General features: G+C 36.7%; 1 protein-coding gene across 5 annotated transcripts in view; it reads left to right on the top strand.

Annotated features, from left to right (window-relative positions):
• ush (Zinc finger protein ush) overlaps positions 1-15,458 on the top strand; it is a 278,099-nt gene extending 262,641 nt beyond the window's left edge. For all 5 annotated transcript variants that reach the window (XM_068765206.1, XM_068765209.1, XM_068765204.1 and 2 more), the window contains exons 2-3: positions 10,779-12,658; positions 13,194-15,458. In XM_068765206.1, the coding sequence (XP_068621307.1) occupies positions 10,779-12,658; positions 13,194-13,595 (2,282 nt within the window). In that variant the 3' untranslated portion in view covers positions 13,596-15,458. The remainder of the gene's footprint in view (positions 1-10,778; positions 12,659-13,193) is intronic.
• Positions 15,459-18,241: the final 2,783 nt, after the last annotated feature.

Genomic DNA, 18,241 nt, shown 5'->3' with positions numbered 1-18,241 from the left:
ATAGTTGCTTATTGGGAAAACAATTAAAGCGATTTCAAAAGCGGATCGAATAGATATATAGAGTAAATTATAACTTGCAGTAAAAAAACAGAAACTTTTTTTTTCATAAACTATCAGGTTTACAAAGAAATTGTATAGAACAGCTATAATAGGTCTATCTATTGGCATTAAAATAGTGAAAAAACCAAATAAAAGTCCTTAGTCCGCCCTTCGATGGTTTGGTTTCACATTACGTCATTACTATTTATGTGTTAATTGTATATACTTGTAATAAATTTAACATAGCTGACCTTATTCTTTAGATCTCCGAGATAAAAGTTCACCTATCATAGCCTAACAAATCGTAGAACTAGATCTGACACTACACCTCATACAATAGTCTTACTACATATATATATTATTACAAAGAAAAACATTTTTATTGTACGTAACATTTATTACTATTACAGTGTTAGTTTAAACATGGATGCACAGACTGCGGCCCGCCGGTCGAATACTGGTGGCCCGCCGACATCAAAAATATTACTCTCGTACATTCAAAAAATATTGAATTCTATTCCAGAATAAAATCAAAAAAATTTAATTACCTATACTTCTGGCGGCCGGCCCGCCATCAGTTCATGATTTGCCCGGGTGGCCCCTAGTCTTAATAAGTCTGTGCAACCATGGTTTAACACATTAATATAAAGCTTATTCTAAGTGGTCTACATTGGCTGCCATACAATCCTTACGTTGAGACCAGTTATCAATAGCAGCACGCACTCCATGGGAAAATTCTTCACTGCCAAACTTATGGATTGTTTTATTGATTCCATAAGACTGGCAGTAAAGAAGAACAAAAAGAAATAATCACGGCGTTTAGAGCAAGGCTTACCCTCTAAAACTGACCATGAATCATAATCCAGTGGATTAAGATCAGGACTATATGACGAGAGTCTTCAGCTCTGGTGTAGTCCGGAACGTTCGTTTCGAACCAAGACTGGGTGGATCGAACTTTATTACCCGGCATCTAGTTTTGCTGCAAGGACCATTCTTGGTTATTAAATGTTTTTGTCAAAGGGACTCAACTAGCTTATCAAGAATGGTATCTGAATACACTTGTGCCGATGTTTTCACAAAAATTTTCACTCACTCCTCAATAGCTAACACCCAAGACATTCGCTGAAGTCGTATAATGCCCACGTTGTACTGTGTTCACTAATAGGAAAGCTTCATTAGAGCTTTCAGTATAAATACTCTCATTTTGTTTGTTAAAATATTGCTCAATTTTAAAAGAATTCTCATCGGTAATATATGACTTCCCTTTGCATACCGTAAGTAATTTAGTAAGTAGTTGTTTTGATTTTACCACCCTATTCTTTTTTTAAATCATAAGTTAATAATAACCAGGCTGCAAGGTTTAAGTCATATTTTAAAACGCAACATAGTTCTATGTGCTATCTTCATCTGCCGTGATAAAATTTTTTGCTTTCGGACAGGATTTCTTTGGATTTTTATCTATACAAAGCAAATTTAATCGCCTTTTTGATACGACCACTATATGAACGGCCTAATCTTTTTGGTCACAAACATAGGAGGTTTTATTGTGCCTATCAATATTATTGAATGAAATAAATTTTACTTAAAATTCTTGTCACCTTGGAAGGGTTTATTCACTGTGTTTTTTGTGATGATCTTTTCAAATTTAATGCTCAGTATTTCCATTGAAGTTTATTTACTAAGAGTTTGTTATAAAAACATACAAAAAGTGAAATTGCCTATATATAAAACGTTAGTAAAATATATTATACTAGATATAAAAATATAGATAATAAAAGAATTAATTACCCCACGCAGTTTTGTGTAATCTACACTCTAGCCGTTTCTCCCCGCATCTTGACACAAATTACACGTGGCAACACTTCATGAATATTAACCTGAGTTCCACATCAATCATAACTGTACGGGGAGATCGCGGACTCTGATTAAATCCAATCCTTTGTTAAAATAGTTACGTTTACTGTTTTTTACTTGGCGACTTGAAAAACTACGGTAAAACGGATATAGTGCAATTCCATTACCCAAGTTTTACATACTTCTAATGTTTCTACGCATAATTTTGTACGCTTTGCAGTGGTTATTTATCGGCTAATACAGTTATCTGGTAGCAGAATTCGAATTTCAAATTTAAACTTTTCCGTAACCGCCAATCGGAGGAGCGAATAATGTTCTTCAGTCATGATGTCGCAGAAGACAAAAAACCAATATGCGTTCTTACTCAAGCTGTATCCACTAAATTCTTCTTTTTTATTTTTATTGATAAATGTCTAATTATAGGATTTTTTTAATTTGAATTTGGAACTCTGCCACTGGATATTCTATAAAAAAAATTATTTAATTTTGTTTGATAATAGTTTTGGCACTGAATTATCTTTAAATAATTTTCAAAATATTATTATTAATCCAACAAAAGGTAGTAAAAAATACTACAATGCATAGATTTTAAGTGACACGGGCTTGTGGATGAATTGATCTAACTAAAATCATCTTATACTCTAGGGAGGAAAAAAGTAAAATATTTTGCCAAGAGTACCAGGAGACTAGTTGAGATTATTTTTAAAAACCAGAATATTCCGGTCCCGAACCAAAACAGATTTTTTGTTTGTAAACACTTGATGTAAACTTGACTTTTAATTTAATATCACTTATTTAATTCCATATTTTTAAATGGTTATGGTAATGTTATAAGTTATAAACGAAATTTCTAATTCAACTGTTAGAAAGTATTGTAACAATTTTCTTTTAAGAGAGCTCAAAGTGATAAAGAATCTGTTTGTAATAGATTATGGTTTCTGCTTATTTGTACAAGCGGAGACCGTAGACAATAAAGTATATTTTTAATAAAGATGGCGGATAAGCCAGCTGCTGCCTGTGTTGCCAGGTTGGTCCGTCGTTATCGCCGTCGCAAAGACATCAAGATTTATTCGTAGGGACAGGACGTGGCCGGTACGAGGAAATGTTTATCTAGTCTCCTCGTCAGTGGATGTTTTTGTTAGTTTCACGTCCATGCCGTTGTCCGTTGCGAGTCGACCCGGCTTTTTGCACTCGGAACAGTTAATGAATTTAATCCACCGGCTTTGGATTACTAAGTTAGAATTTCATCGAAGTTTAATCTCTAACGTTTTTTTTTTATAAATTCATTAATTACATTATATTGATATGGAAATGTTCAATAACTTAGTTACTTATAGTACTTCTAGTACTTCTATTTTAAAAAATCTAATATAGAGAAATTAGTAAGTCGCAGGTTTGATTCCTGGGATACAATTTCATGTAAGTCACACTTTGTTCATTATTTATATAGATTTGCCACTGCTCACAAACAAGTTTCCATAGGATGGGAAGCAGCGTCCTTGGCGTACCATAATACCCACAATGCGATTACCAACTCGCCTACCAAATATGGCGATTATGGTAGATCCTCAATAGATATCTTTGGGGGAGGCAATAGCCTGAAGGCAATAGGCTAGAACGACAAACAATAAAGAAAAATAAATGTACCTCCTTAAGTACAGCACTATTATAGAAGAGATTTATTCTCACTTAATTCGATACATATACTGTATTTTATCTGTGTAACTATTCTGTATTTGTGTGATTATTTACGTCACGACTCGCTCTGTTTTTCATCGATAACCAAATCTAAAAATACCTCCGTTAAAGCTCTTTTTGCCTTATCAAACAGAAACAGACGAGATAGAAATTTATTATTAAAATTGACTGTCTAAAAGTTAAGGGAGAGGTTTAAAATGAATAAAACTGCATATCTTTGTTAACAAATCGACGATGCTCGCAGCTTGCTACTCCGCCGGCCGTCTGCGGAATCGAACCCGTGATATGTTAATGTACGTCCGATCGTGACGCACGACGTGCGTCCGACACCGACACGCCGCCGATCGTCGACCGATACCCGCCTCGCGGTTTTTTCCGATTTCCATCAGGCAATACGAGTCGGTGTTGCCAGATCGACGTCTACAGATATACTAACATACCTAATTCTATAAATTCAAACATTATCAATACCGTTAATGTTAGTTCTAATTTTAAAAATATTAACAAATCTTGATCGATAAAATAAAGGCAATTCCATCAGGCAATACGAGTCGGTGTTGCCAGATCAACGTCTACAGATATACTAACATAACTAATCCTATAAATTCAAACATTATCTAAACCGTTAATATTAGTTCTTATTTTAAAAATTATTACAAATTTTAACGATAAAATAAAGCCTTTAAACTTTCCCATCTTCTTTACTTCGTTATATAATTTTTTTAATGACCTATAGGTATTCGAATTATAAAACAATATGTTCTTTTACAAATAATTATTATCAAGTTGTGTTAAATTTACGTGATTTTTGTCACATTGTCCCTGTGTCACTTGAAAATATATATAATGTTATATTGTCACCATTATGTGCTACATATAAATTTGTAAGTTTTAATTTAGGAAATATTGCTTAATTACAATATATAAATACATTTTCAGAGTAATATATAATATTAGTATTAGGTGAAAAAGCTTTAAAGTTTTTTTACTCATATTTTCAATCACTCTGTATCTATCTGAAATACGTTACAATATTTTTACCTTTGGAATGCGACAAGCCAATAACTTAGTAAAATTTTAATTTATTATGTAATAATTCGAAATTTAAAAACACCTTTTCTTACTACATTATCATTACTGTTTATTATTTCTGTAACCGCTTATTATTTGATAGAATGTAACATAAAGTTATTGACAGGAAATAAGCTATACGTTTACTTGTTAAAAGCATTTGGTGTTAAATAATAATACTGTATACATAACATAATGCTTACCGGATAAAACAATGAAGAATTAAAGTGATTCATACAATAGTAAGGACTCTGACACCATAACGATTGTCGGAATAAACATTCGTATGCTCCTATTAAACACCTAGAGATATTATCGCGGATAACGCCTCTCGACGGGCATATGATAGATGTATCCAACTTCCTTACACAAGGCATACAAATAAATCAAGATGGCCGCCACGATAATCTATGTCGTCTTTGTCACTCAACCCTTTGTGACTGTTTTTTTTTCAATCTATTCCTCTGGCAACACTGCACTAATGGCGCGCGTAACATTCGTATTGACGTTAAGTCGACAGCGCATAGATATTCTTTTGTCTTTGCCGATACGCCCTCTAATGTTTGAGTGGGCCCTTAAAACATTTTTATTTTTATGCACCTTGTTACAACGCATGCTCGATTGTGGTCGCCGATAACGCTCCGCCGCGTGGACTTCCACATAGCATTCGTGTGAATCAATTTTGAAACATATATTTATACTCGGCGAGTGAGATTTTTCACAAAACCATAGACTAAGATAACTACGAAAAGAATTGCAACAATAAAATCATCGTCATCGTCATTATTTCAGCCGTCAGAGTAAATTCTATGTCATGTGTTCCATACTAGAGTTTAATAATAAGAAAAAACTCTAAATTCGAAGACATTTACAGTTGGCCAGATACATAACGCCATATAACAATCCGGTGAACTGTAGAAAAAAATCGTAGTTACCATCGAGAAAGAGAAAGATCATCTTCTTCATTTTCGTCGTAAGATGTCCACTGCTAAATATAGGCCTCTCCCGTAGATATCCTTTAAAGACTTCTTAAAAATGACTTGCATACACTGTCTTTCTTTAATAAGGTCGTTGTCCGCCTTGTAATTCCGTGGTCTCAACTCCAGAACGTCAAGGTTCAATCGGTCATCTGCTCTGTGCGCTATATAGCCTGCTTTTTTGATTTCAGTTGAAGTTGATGCTGTTAGCCCGGGGGCTTTTACAGCTTCATCGAAACTGAGTTCACGTAACGGAAGGATCCGTGAACTTAGAAATGAAATAGAAGCTGGAAGACGTATCCTAGTTGTACGATGATGTTCGCGCGAAATAAACCGCTCTTCCGAGTAGAGCTGTGTAGTGTTGATGTTGTAAATGCGGCTTGGGACGGCAGCGTGGACCACCAAGGATGGATCATCCAACCTCGGTTCGCCCACGCTGTTCGCCGTTAGGGAGCTGGCGGCGGCTCCCTAAGAACGGGTGTTGTGGATATAGCCCGCCCACTACAATTTAAACTTGTTATTCTGCTATTTTCTAATATTTCGTTATAAATAACATCACAACAGATACGTTACATTTTTAAATATTTATTGCACGAATTTACACATTGCATTGAATAGGCAATTTATTAATCTCAGCTATTTGGTCGCTTGCTTGTTTAAAAACATTTCTTCTTGAACCAAAAATTTTCTCGACCGTGACAATGTTGAAATTGGAAAGTAATAACTTTTACCAACTAATATTAGATATCTGATTGGTCTCATACAAATTTAAAAAAAAAAACAGATTTAGAATTTATTTTTTCGTTTCGTTCTATTAACAGTTTAGTGCGAAGTTTATTAGATTTTATTTATATATAAATACCACAAATCTGTTTATTTTATATTTCACATTATTTTACAGTTACACCCAGATAGGATCAGCTTAGATAGCTTCCATCAACAGACTGACAGTTTCAAATGTTTTTTTTTTTTACCAGTTTATTTTTACAAGCGATACACGAGTATACTACCAACGTGTCATCGGTTGAAACAATCAACTGCCTATGTCTTATAATTACTGTGTTTATCTTGGTTATAAAGGACCTTTTCATAAAACATTTTTTTTTCTAAATTTTAAGTTAAGTTGAAACTATACACATTTAAATAAGTATTAACATCGATTTGCTTTAGAATAAATCGTTAATAATCATCCTAAAACCGATTATTTCAATAAAGAATATTATTAACAATATATTTATCGGAGCTTTATGAAGCGCTTTTGAGTAATAGACGTTACGAAACTTACGTATGAAGCTTGGTGTAGGTATGCCTATACTTCCATAGGTACAAGAGCGGAGGCCTTTGAGGCAAGAATGCGTAAGACGTCCACCAACAGGATTGACAGACGTACTAGTTTAAGTTCTGAGGAAGACACTGGTGCTCGCTTTGAGAGAAATGACGGAGGTGGTAATCTTTCTCTTTCCTGCTGGTAACTTTGATTTTTTTGCTACAGTTCACCAGTTTTCAATATTATGTATCTCGTCTACTGTGATATACTTTAAATTAAAAAAAAAATAATCTTAAATCGGCGCACGCAAGACAGAATTAACTGTCGCATAACATGAAGAGGTATAATTTGTTAATGTCGTACCTTATTCATAATATGATCTTTATCAATGCCTTATCAGTTATCGGTCTAGGTATTTGAGCGGGCGAGGAGTGGTGGAGCCCCGAGGTGATCGGTCACCTGCAGATGCATATCACCGCGATAGTGACGGGAGCGACGCACGACTATTTTAATTGGGTCCGGATCTACCATCTGATAACCGCGAAAACAACATGGCCGCTTCGTATTTTTTTTTTGTATCTTCATGTAGGCACGTGTTGGTTTGTCTCGCGGATTGTTTTGTATTATCGTATGTGATCTTATCGATTTTTTTTTAAAAGGCTAAGTAAAAACCAATAAATACAGTGTTTTCGAATAATTGTCATTAATGTCAAATATGGCGGGAAAAATTAAATTGTACAATAATATTTCTAAAACATATGACGTACATTTTATGTTGATTACAATCTTTATTTAAAACTATTCACAATACAATTATAAAAAAAATGTAATTTTAATCTAAGTTCCTTAAAATATTACTCTGCCAAGCGAGTTGAGTGGGAGTACGTCACACGTCTGTGTATGTCAAAAACTATTTTGACAGTTTGTAGGCGGTGTGTTGCCATAAAGAAAAATATACGCGCACAGATAACAACTGCTTAATTGAATAAAGAGGATTTATAATAATATGCCAAAATTTTAACTTCCGAAACTTTAAACAAACATATATTTTGTTAATACTTTATTGTTAGTAATTAATTTTTTAAAATAGAATATTTATGTCTCGGTGATTTTTATAAATAATGTCTCACCGGTGAAATAATAAAGCCGTCGGACCACGGTTACGCTGTTAGTCGAATATACAACATTTCCGCGAAACTGTGTTGTTTTGTAAAATTATTAAATATAACCAAACTTATGTTGACGATATCGGCAGAGCATGGCAAGCAAAGTATTTTTAATAACTGTATTATGTAACTAAAATGGAGTATATGAAGAATGTAATTATACAGATAATTTTAATTTAGTTAATAAATCTCTGGTTAAAAAGATTAATTTTTATTTTGAAAATTAAAATAAGTAACACTTGAAAAAAAGATAATGAAAAAATAAAAAATATTTATAATACCACGCAATATGATAATAACTTGTATATAATTCATATAAACATTTATTTAAAACAGTCAACGATTTCATTCAACCTTTATTACCAATTAAACCAACAGCTTCTACCGCAGTATAGTTACAGGTCGATTTCTTCGAGCGCGTTCGTTCATGCACTGCGTCTCTAATTGAGTTGTTTCACTTCCTTATTACATAGACTTATCTATTCCAAATAACTATTCAATTCTACCGCGTTATATATATTTTTTCTTTTCTTTAGAGCAGTGATTCCCAAAGTGGTCTATATCGACCCCTAGGGGTCTATGACAACCTGCAAGGGGTCTACGTGAGCGAAAAAAAATTTGGGGGTCCATGAAATGAAAATGGGGATCCACGATAGCGGATCTCAACACATACACTGATAGTACCTATTTACTTACATCATACTATCTTATAATATCAAAACATTTACATTATCTATAAAAGTACCTATGAAGTAAAAAAATTATTATATATATTTATAAAATTACTTTAATCATTTACAAAATTGACGCCAAATGTTTATAATTTATTATTAAAGCGTCAGGTTCATCCTTCTTACTTAAAATATTGACTTATTGCTTATGTTATTTTATTTATAGTTTATTTTATGTTTATTTAATGTTACGTATATTTTACATAACAGATACAAAATTTTATTTTGAGTACTTAGTTTTAATTTAAATTCAATTAATAAATGTATAAATTAACATGTGTTTTTACTTTAAGTTATTAACACTAAACTTCACTACAGTTAGAAATTTACAGGAAATCAATATCAGGTAAGTAGGGGGTCTACTACCCAACACGGAAAAACATGGCAAGGGGTCTACGACACAAAAAAGTTTGGGGAACTCTGCTTTAGAGTGACACGCTCAAACTAAAAAAGCTCAAAATAATGTCCATTCGTTATCTTTTGACTCTGTTTTTCCATGGTACAATGTCAATTTAACACAGAAAACATATAACTTGTATAACAAAATTTGCTTTAGATATAAAATAAAATAATTCATCGTCATCATTTAAGTGGTAAAACGCCCACAGCTGGACTTATGTCTTCCCCAGAGTCTTGCAATAAGACCGTTTTGAAGTTGCATGCATCCAGCGTGTACCAACGACATTAAGATTTTTTTTAATTTTTTTAAGTTATTTCTAAAATTTTGATTGTATTAATTAAAATTATATAACAGGTGTTTAAATGTGAAATAGTTTATTCACAAACGAAATCAAGTCTCCGGATCCAGGCAAAATGGCTCTCGTGTTTACTACAACAAGTGAGTTACTTTGATTGCGCAGAAAATATAATAATCAGCTTAGCGCTGTCTAGTCCGCAGCGACTATGCGGGCGTTCGGAGCTTTGAACGAAACAAATTTCGCGAGTTGCGTGCCCGCCCTCATGCTCGGTCATTGAGCGCGCCATTATTTGACATGTTTATAAAGACAAAAGCGACCAGATGAATATCATTTAACGAATCGACGTTCGGTTTCGCAAGCGTCGCCTAAACGACACCGAGTCACGCCATCTATCGAATTGAACATTCAACCTTACCCAACGATCACAAGTTATGACTTATTTAGCGAAAAACAGGAGCTAACGAACCGATAAACGCGCGTTCGCTATGACGCCGACGTTAACCGCGAGATAGAACGCGTAGGAGCGACCAATCGCGAGCCGGCCGCCAATCGTGTCCGCCAATCGCAGCCGACTAGGATAGCGTGACCCGAACGCAATCCGATTCAACTCGCATTCGTTACCGCGAGATGGCGGGCGCGCGCGCCAATCGTCCCGTCCATCTCGCTGTCGTGCCCATATAATGATCTTCACAGGGGCAAGAGAATGAAGTTGAGCCTCTCATTAATTGGCGTTTTGAGCCGAGATCGCTGCGCGGAAGATAGGTTAATTCCTCGCCCGGTCCAGATCGTTGTCGCTCAAAAAGGAAAGTGAGCGAGCGTTTTCTGGAAATCAGATCCAATTACAGGAAGGCCCGTTAAGTTTTTGCTCTGTTTGGCCGCGGAGTCGGGCACGCTCGTCGCCGCGATATTGACTGACGTACATTGTGCGACTAGACGTCCGAATCATTCGCTAAAATTCTAGCTCCGTACATTCGTTGCGTCCCACCGCGGCCCCACCCACGCCGCAACATTTACATACCGCGAGCACGTCTCAATTAGGAGCGCTAATGTATGCCTCGACTTTGCGAGCACCGAGATCTGACTGACGTCGATAGATAGCGACGGAAACGTGACGGGTGACGACTATCGCCGGGCACCAGCCAGCGAGGCATCACTAGGCTATTAACAACGCTAATAGAAACCGATATTGCAAATACTTTTTGTTTCAGCACTCCGGACTCCATTTGCGTTAAGATATATTTAAATTATTCGACATTTATATCTTCGTTTATTTACAGGTGAGGACGAGGAATGGGGAAACGTGAGCGAGGCGATGCCTGGGGAACCACGTACGCCGAGCTCGGGGGGCGAGCAGGGGGCATCCAGTGGGGGCGCATCGCCTGCGTCAGGGGCCTCCCCACCACGTCTGCGCCTCAATGCCAGCCTGGCGACCGATCCGGCGTTGGCGCCGCAAGCTACTGCACTCAAGCGGGAGCCACCATCCCCGTCCCCCCCGCCGCCCCCTAATCTACAAGCCCGAGAATACCTCGCGCTGACAGCGGCCGCGTTCCCCGCTCTCATGCCAGCGTCTACGCCTCCCATATACATGTGCAAGCCGTGCGGGATCCGATACTCTTCATTAAGCACTCTCCAAGCACACCAGGAGCACTACTGCTCGAATAGACGAGGCAAGACCGCTGATGGTACGGAGACACCTTCCGATGCAGCCGCTGACGAATCCAGCAGCGACGCCAAGACGCCGCGGCCGCCCGGCAAGCAATACGCCTGTACCTACTGCTCTTATAGCGCTGACAAGAAAGTGAGCTTGAATCGTCATATGAGAATGCACTCCTCTTCGCCCGTCAACAGCGCCACGCCGGCACCGCCTGCTGTCACTAACGGAGAAGCAGCTGAAGGTCCTCCGCAACCCGACCGCTACTGCGCCGACTGTGACATTCGCTTCAGCTCCATAAAAACTTACCGCGCCCACAAAGCTCATTACTGCAGCACCAGACAAGTGGTTAAGCAGGTGTTGGCCGCTGCAAGGGGAGGCTCTGCAACATCCGGATCTGCGCCGCCCTCCCCCGGCGCAACGCCTCCCGCACAGAATCAATACGCCCTCGCATTGCCAACGAACCCTATCCTCATAGTCCCGTACTCGCTCCTTAGAAGCGCGAGCACACTTCCGGGCGCGACTTTACCTGACCCCGATACACCATGTTTTTTGTTACCAAACGGGACATTTCAACCTCTAAGTCGAGCCTTACCAAATATGAACGCTGAAGGAAAAGATACGGAAGTTCTGAAATCTGCTAATCGTCCACGCGAACCATCAAGAGATGGCGCTACACCTCTAGACCTCAGCGTAAGAAGATCTCCGGAGTCCGGAACAACCGATGAACAGGAGAAAGAAAACAGAATACGATCTGCTACTCCCGAGCAAATTGTCTGCGCGCCGTCTCTACCCGGATCTCCTGGAACTCCTTCGCCTTCCAGACGCTCCTCTTCTCCAAGCGGCGAAAGCTCGCCAAAACGCAGACGTCGAAATTCTAGAGGACCTACACCGAAACCACCAAGTGTATCATCGCCACCCGAAGACAAATTCAGTCCAGTGGTCCCTCCCGCGATTCTCCCTCCCACTTTGGCGTTACGTCTCGCCTCGGAACTCCCGGTTACCCCGCCACCTCCACAAGTTTTAGTCAAACAGGGTGTTTCCAAATGCAAAGAGTGCAATATAGTTTTTTGCAAATATGAGAACTACAGAATCCATAAGCGGCACTACTGTTCCGCTGGTGGGGGAGAAGAGAGGGCAAGTCCAGCACCTCCAGAGCCAGGGCCTCCTCCTCAGTACCGTCAACTGATTTGTCTGGCCTGCGGTATACATTTCAGTTCATTGGATAACTTGACTACGCACCAATCGTACTATTGCACGAAGCGGGAGACTCGATCTCCTCGTGCGCCGGAGGTTACCCGACCTGCCTCGGGGCCGGAAGGTGGGTGGAAATGTCCCTGCTGCGAGGTGGTGTCGCCGACAGCGGTGGCGGCACAGCGCCACATGGAAGTGCACGCCGGCGTTAAGGCGTTCCGGTGCACCATCTGCCGATACCGAGGCAACACCCTGCGAGGGATGCGAACACATATACGAATGCACTTCCGCGAGAAGCCCTCTGATTTGCAGGTAATTTATTTTAATAAACTGTACGTAATTTTAAAATTTCAAATATGGTAATAAAACAGATAGTTATCTACGCTTTAATTATCAGACAGAATAATCACTACTTTATTATTATCTGTGATGATGGGTAAACGGATTAAAGACAGGGATTTACAAAAAATTTTCAGACTTTTTAAATTTAAATGCATTTCAGGAAATTCAAAATTATTCAGCCGAAAATCGACAAGTTTTCTTGTACTTGCTTTTATATTTATGGACTAAAAGTCTGTGGTAAATCCGTAGAATAAATAAATGGATCGTTAAATTATTAAAAAAAGTTAATGTTGAATCAAAGGAAAAATATACATTAAATTTATTTTAAGCTCTTGAAAATGTAGGAATGAAATCAAACAGAACTTCAGAATTATGTGAATAATTGATAACGGATTATTCTTATATTATGAATAAAATCTATCCGCGTTTTAAATAAATCTATGCTAATAATTATCAAAAACCCTATTCAAATCTTTTCTAATTATATCCATTTTTTTAATTTCAGGAGGAAAGCTTCATATCGTGCGTGCTCGAAGAGGAAAACCGCGAGACCACTTCACCGAGTCCAGCGGTGGGCGGGGAAAGAGTTCACCGCTGCGGCAGCTGCGCCTACACGTCCACGTACCGCGGCAACGTCGTGCGACATGCGCGTCTTGTTCACTCCACCGAGGAACCGGAACCCGAAGAACAGACCTCTCCAATTCCAGCCGCCGATATCAAAAAAGAACCTGAGACCGAAATGGAGGAAACACCCAATTACTGCAAATCGTGCGATATCTCGTTCAAATACGTTAACACTTACAAAGCACATAAGCAGTTCTACTGCACCGCCGCCAACCAAGACGCTAGCGCCAATAATAACGTACCAACACCACCCGCACGAGTCAATGACACTCCCGTACTATAGACACATGTTAAAAAATAATAACATATTATATTAAAAACGAAAATAGCTTAAAGTTGATTATTCTCGTTCGGAATTCTTTTCTTTAATATACACATTTTTTATCATATAAATTAATCACTTAAAATTAAGCTGCGTCTACCACAAAACAAATATTTAAAACGGTTCAATGTAACCACGATATAAAATCTATTATAAAATTGTTGCCAGCATTAAAAATTTAAACTGCTGAATTAGCTTTACAATTGTTTTATTTGATAATAAAATAGGTCAGTAAGATTGTATCCTCTCTCACGGATTAATATATGAATCGTGTGCAATAAGAACGGATTGATTGATGTTTTAATTAGGTCACCTTCTGCATATCAAAGCCAAAATTAAAGTTTTGACATACGGGGTCGATGTATAAATTGAATGACGGATGAATGTGTGAGTGAATGGAAGATAAAAATCTCGGCGACTGTACATAGAAGGCCACAATTAGATTTTGTTACAAAACTTGTTATGTAAATGACTAAAACCTCTTATTTCATTGTGTTAGTATACGTTAAAATACCAAACTGTAAATACTTGTAAAGATATTATCGCATCGTAATTAAAATTTTATTACCATTTGTTCTAAGTAATTGTTCATTCTTTGTTGTTAATTTTGTTTGACATTAATAAAAATAAGTGTTAAGGTGAATTTTATCTACTATAAGCGGTTGAATGCTCATTCCGATTTTCATTTACGTACGTTGAAAGTCCCCAAAATCATTAATGTATAAACTTAGTTACACAAAGGATTTTGATAAACCTTGCTAACTTCCGATATTACATTTTATTATTTTACAATCACTGATTGCATGTTGATCGAAGAAAAACTTCTGCTGCCAGTGTGTTTAAATAAAAATTTAAAAAAAGATTCTCTATATAAAATTATCAAAGTCGCTTGTAAACTATATTCGTTCAAATAAAAAATTGTCTTGTTGAATAATACATTACCCAATTGAACTTATCGCATAGCAATGTAATGTTTCTCCGCGTTTCTAGAAGATTATTGTAAAACGTACCATGTTTTGTCTATGCCAAAGCATTGATAGAGTAATTGTAATTTGCATTTATAGGTATCTCACTAATTATAATTCTAGAATTAAGTGAATACAAGACTTATTCCGTAGGTATATACATAAAAATTTGTGTATTCATTTGTGTTTGTCTAAACTTTAAAGATTGGAATAAGTCTCGAATTTTCATGTCGCGGTAAGGGTACAAAATGAAGTCATCCTTTTCATCATCCGATTGTAGCGACGTAAACATTGCTATACAGTCGTCGATGAAAGCGTTACTGCGTTAAACCGATCAGAAATCTCATTTTATGTTTCATTCGAAGCATTAATTTATATTATTTCTTGAACACTTCTGTCAGCGACTGTACATGTGTTCTTAGACGTTAATCATCATGACATTAGTTATATCTTCATCCGCGAAACGTAGCATCTGATTTGATGTGCCATATCGCAGTAATAAATTTAAAATAGTTTAAGATGTCAACACTCGAATAAAACATTGGCAACACATACGTCATCCATCGTTGTTTGTAAATTATGTAATGCCTTTTGTAATGTCACACACCATAGAAAAAATAAGGGAAGTTATAATAATATAAACACAAAAAATATTCAATTCACAATCAATAAAATATTTATTATAATTTTTAATTGAAAAACCTATTTAAGAATAATTAAATCACCGATGTTAATTATAAAGGTTATATACATTAAATTTTTATTTATTTTATAACACTGAAACAAATGTCGGCCATTGTCATAAATGTAGATTGTAAACATGGTTAACAATGATCGGAATAGATGGAAACAGTTTTTTTTAATAATGCCAAGAATTATGTAATATTGACATGCCTCCGGTATTTCGTAATTTTTCTATAATTAACAACTAACACAATGTCTATTTACACTGTTTCACTTCTTCCTTTCGTCCGGGTCGCTTCGTCATTACTGACTGTTAAATTTTAAACACCTTGCGAAATTTTTGACGGTAATTGTTTCATTTTAAAAGTTAAAAAAATCGTAATTGTAATGAATTGTCATTTATTGATATCGAAAAAAAGGTATATCCATATTACGACTTACGGTACAAGAACCAAAAACGGCGCCAACTAATCCGATCACAGATTAATAAGTAGTGTTGTATGTAACCGCCCTTATTTTTTTTATGTCGCAATGGATATTGCTGTGACGAAGGCAAAAGCATAAAACCGTAATCATAGGATGTTGGGTAAAGTGATAACACACGTAAACTGATGTAGTCCTACATTGATATTGTAAAATACGCCAGACAATAAATTATTTATCACGTATTAAAACCGTTGTGTCATTTATTTCAACTAATTCGTATAAAATACCTTGTTTTATCTAAGTATGGCTGGAAACATTTATTTGTTGAATATACATCGAAGCGGGTAGCAGAAGTTTTGTCGCCATTTTTGATCAGCGTTGAGCGCGTGCGTCACTTTGCAATACGCCGGCCACAGAAACATCAATTTCTACTATACATAACTTTAAGAGTTTAGTTGATAAAAAAACTCCATTCTTGTACGTAAACACCACTTAATAAAATTATCCAAAAGAGTCCCAGTTAAAATTTGCTGCCATTTCGTTTTTTTATTTGTGAACGTTTAATGTTTACCTTTGAAAATCAATGTGGTCCGACGAAATAATAAAATTGAATTGAATTATTTGATTTTATGGTAACACTACGTTCGGGATATTCGAAAATTTAAAATAAAACGTATTTATTATTTTGTTATGGAAAGTGAAATTGAAGAATACATCGCCTGTAAAATATGGTTTCTGTAACATAGGAATCATATCAGGAATAAAGCATTTAAGAAATTGAAATAAACTCATCATTGACTTTCAACGCCATCTAGTTTGCATATTGACAAATTATAATAACATTTCATCTGCTATCAGTGATCCCTATAGTCCCCAGGGTCCTTGATATTATTCAGAGGATCAATAGAAAATAGAAATGAATTCTTTGGTTCCCGAACGTCTATCTGTGCCATCTTAATTATAAATAAAATTTCATCAAGTTTTAAGGCGCAATTGAAATGAGACAGTATGAAGTCAACCGCATGTCTGTTCCATATGAAACGCCGTTATCAGTTACATAGCTATTTATACAACTGTGAGAATTATATTATGAAGGTTTTCCTGTCCAGTTGCTCGAAATTCGTCTCTTTCTTCGTCGTTTTTTTCTTCTTTTCGGTTGTCAGAACCCGTTCCTAACTAAATGTAGCCGCAATAAATATGTAATTATATTTACTTGAGTATGTTGCTATTCGCCACACATTGTTCCATATTCAAAATCCATTGTTATACTCAACAAAAGTATATAACACACCTTTAACGTGTGAGTTTATTTCGTACGTAATAAGTTAAAACTTTCAGTTGAAGAATACCTGCGTAGGGGAGCCTTCAATGTGACACTTCAGGCATTTGACAATGTATACAAGTGATCGCTATAAATCTTTACTCTTTTCTTCTTTTTCTGCCGATGAACGTTCACTGCAAGGCAAAGGCCTTCCAAATATCGCCACGATTCCCGGTCCTGCGCTGCCCGCATCCACCGTCCACCTAATGGGGGACCACTCGAGAACCATTCGGCTCCACCGACTGCCATTTCGCACTACTGCAATTCTTCAAACTACATCTGTAATCTTGGTTCATCTGATGATCTCTTTACTTCTGATACAATCAATGAATCAACCTTAGTTATCTAAATCAATCTCTTAGTAAATAAAAAAATCATTAAGCATAGCCTCTACCAAAACGCATATTAATGTATTTCAGAGTATTACACAAGATGTTTATAAATCATTTATTCCATTAGTAAAAAAAAATATTAATAAAATCACCAAAAAAAAGAAATTACAAACTTAACACGTTGAACGCCATGGCGGACACCATGTGTCCGACAGCACACTGTCCCCTGGGGCCACACCATTAAATCGAAAATCGTCAAAAAATCGCCAAGGTGTTTTTTTGCAAATATTGTCAGTAAAACCCTTAAAAATAATGGGCGACTTACGGAAACAGCGATTTACCCATTATTTTTGTGCGGTGCCGCGCGGGTCACATGCCTTGGTAAAAACAGTCGAAACACTGTCCGTTGGCTCCCTAGAGGCTTCTGAAGTGATCGAGGACATGCGGACACATGGTGTCCGACGCGGCCTCTTGGATCGAACATGATGGCAGTCACATGGTGTCCGTCGGGGCCCACTGAACTAAACATCGTTTTTAGTCTGGCGTTCAACGTGTTAACGGAGTTTCATGTTATTTTCCTCAATAGATGGCGCTTTACCTGACGTAAACTTAATTTTGAGGTTATGTTTAAAGATCATTGTTTGAGTTTTTTTTTTAAATTTGTATAAGATTTTGAGATCCCTAAATAGTTCAGATGAACCTCCAGAGGTCCACACGTGACTAGACGGGGATATGCATAGAGATGACAAAAAAAAATTAATTCATATTTAGTAAGGTGGAGTGCACAAAAATGTAGATACATTACAATACAAAAGCGGATGCTTTAACATAGATAGCATTTGTTACATGTAAAAACTTAAATATTGCATATCCCGTATA

The sequence above is a fragment of the Battus philenor genome, unplaced genomic scaffold, assembly GCF_028537555.1.
Source record: "Battus philenor isolate CCGP_79_NKW_IND1 unplaced genomic scaffold, ilBatPhil1.0.hap1 SCAF_2, whole genome shotgun sequence".
Taxonomy (NCBI): domain Eukaryota; kingdom Metazoa; phylum Arthropoda; class Insecta; order Lepidoptera; family Papilionidae; genus Battus; species Battus philenor.
The sequence above is the reverse complement of the archived record's forward strand: the minus strand, read 5'-3'. Positions and strand labels throughout refer to the sequence as shown.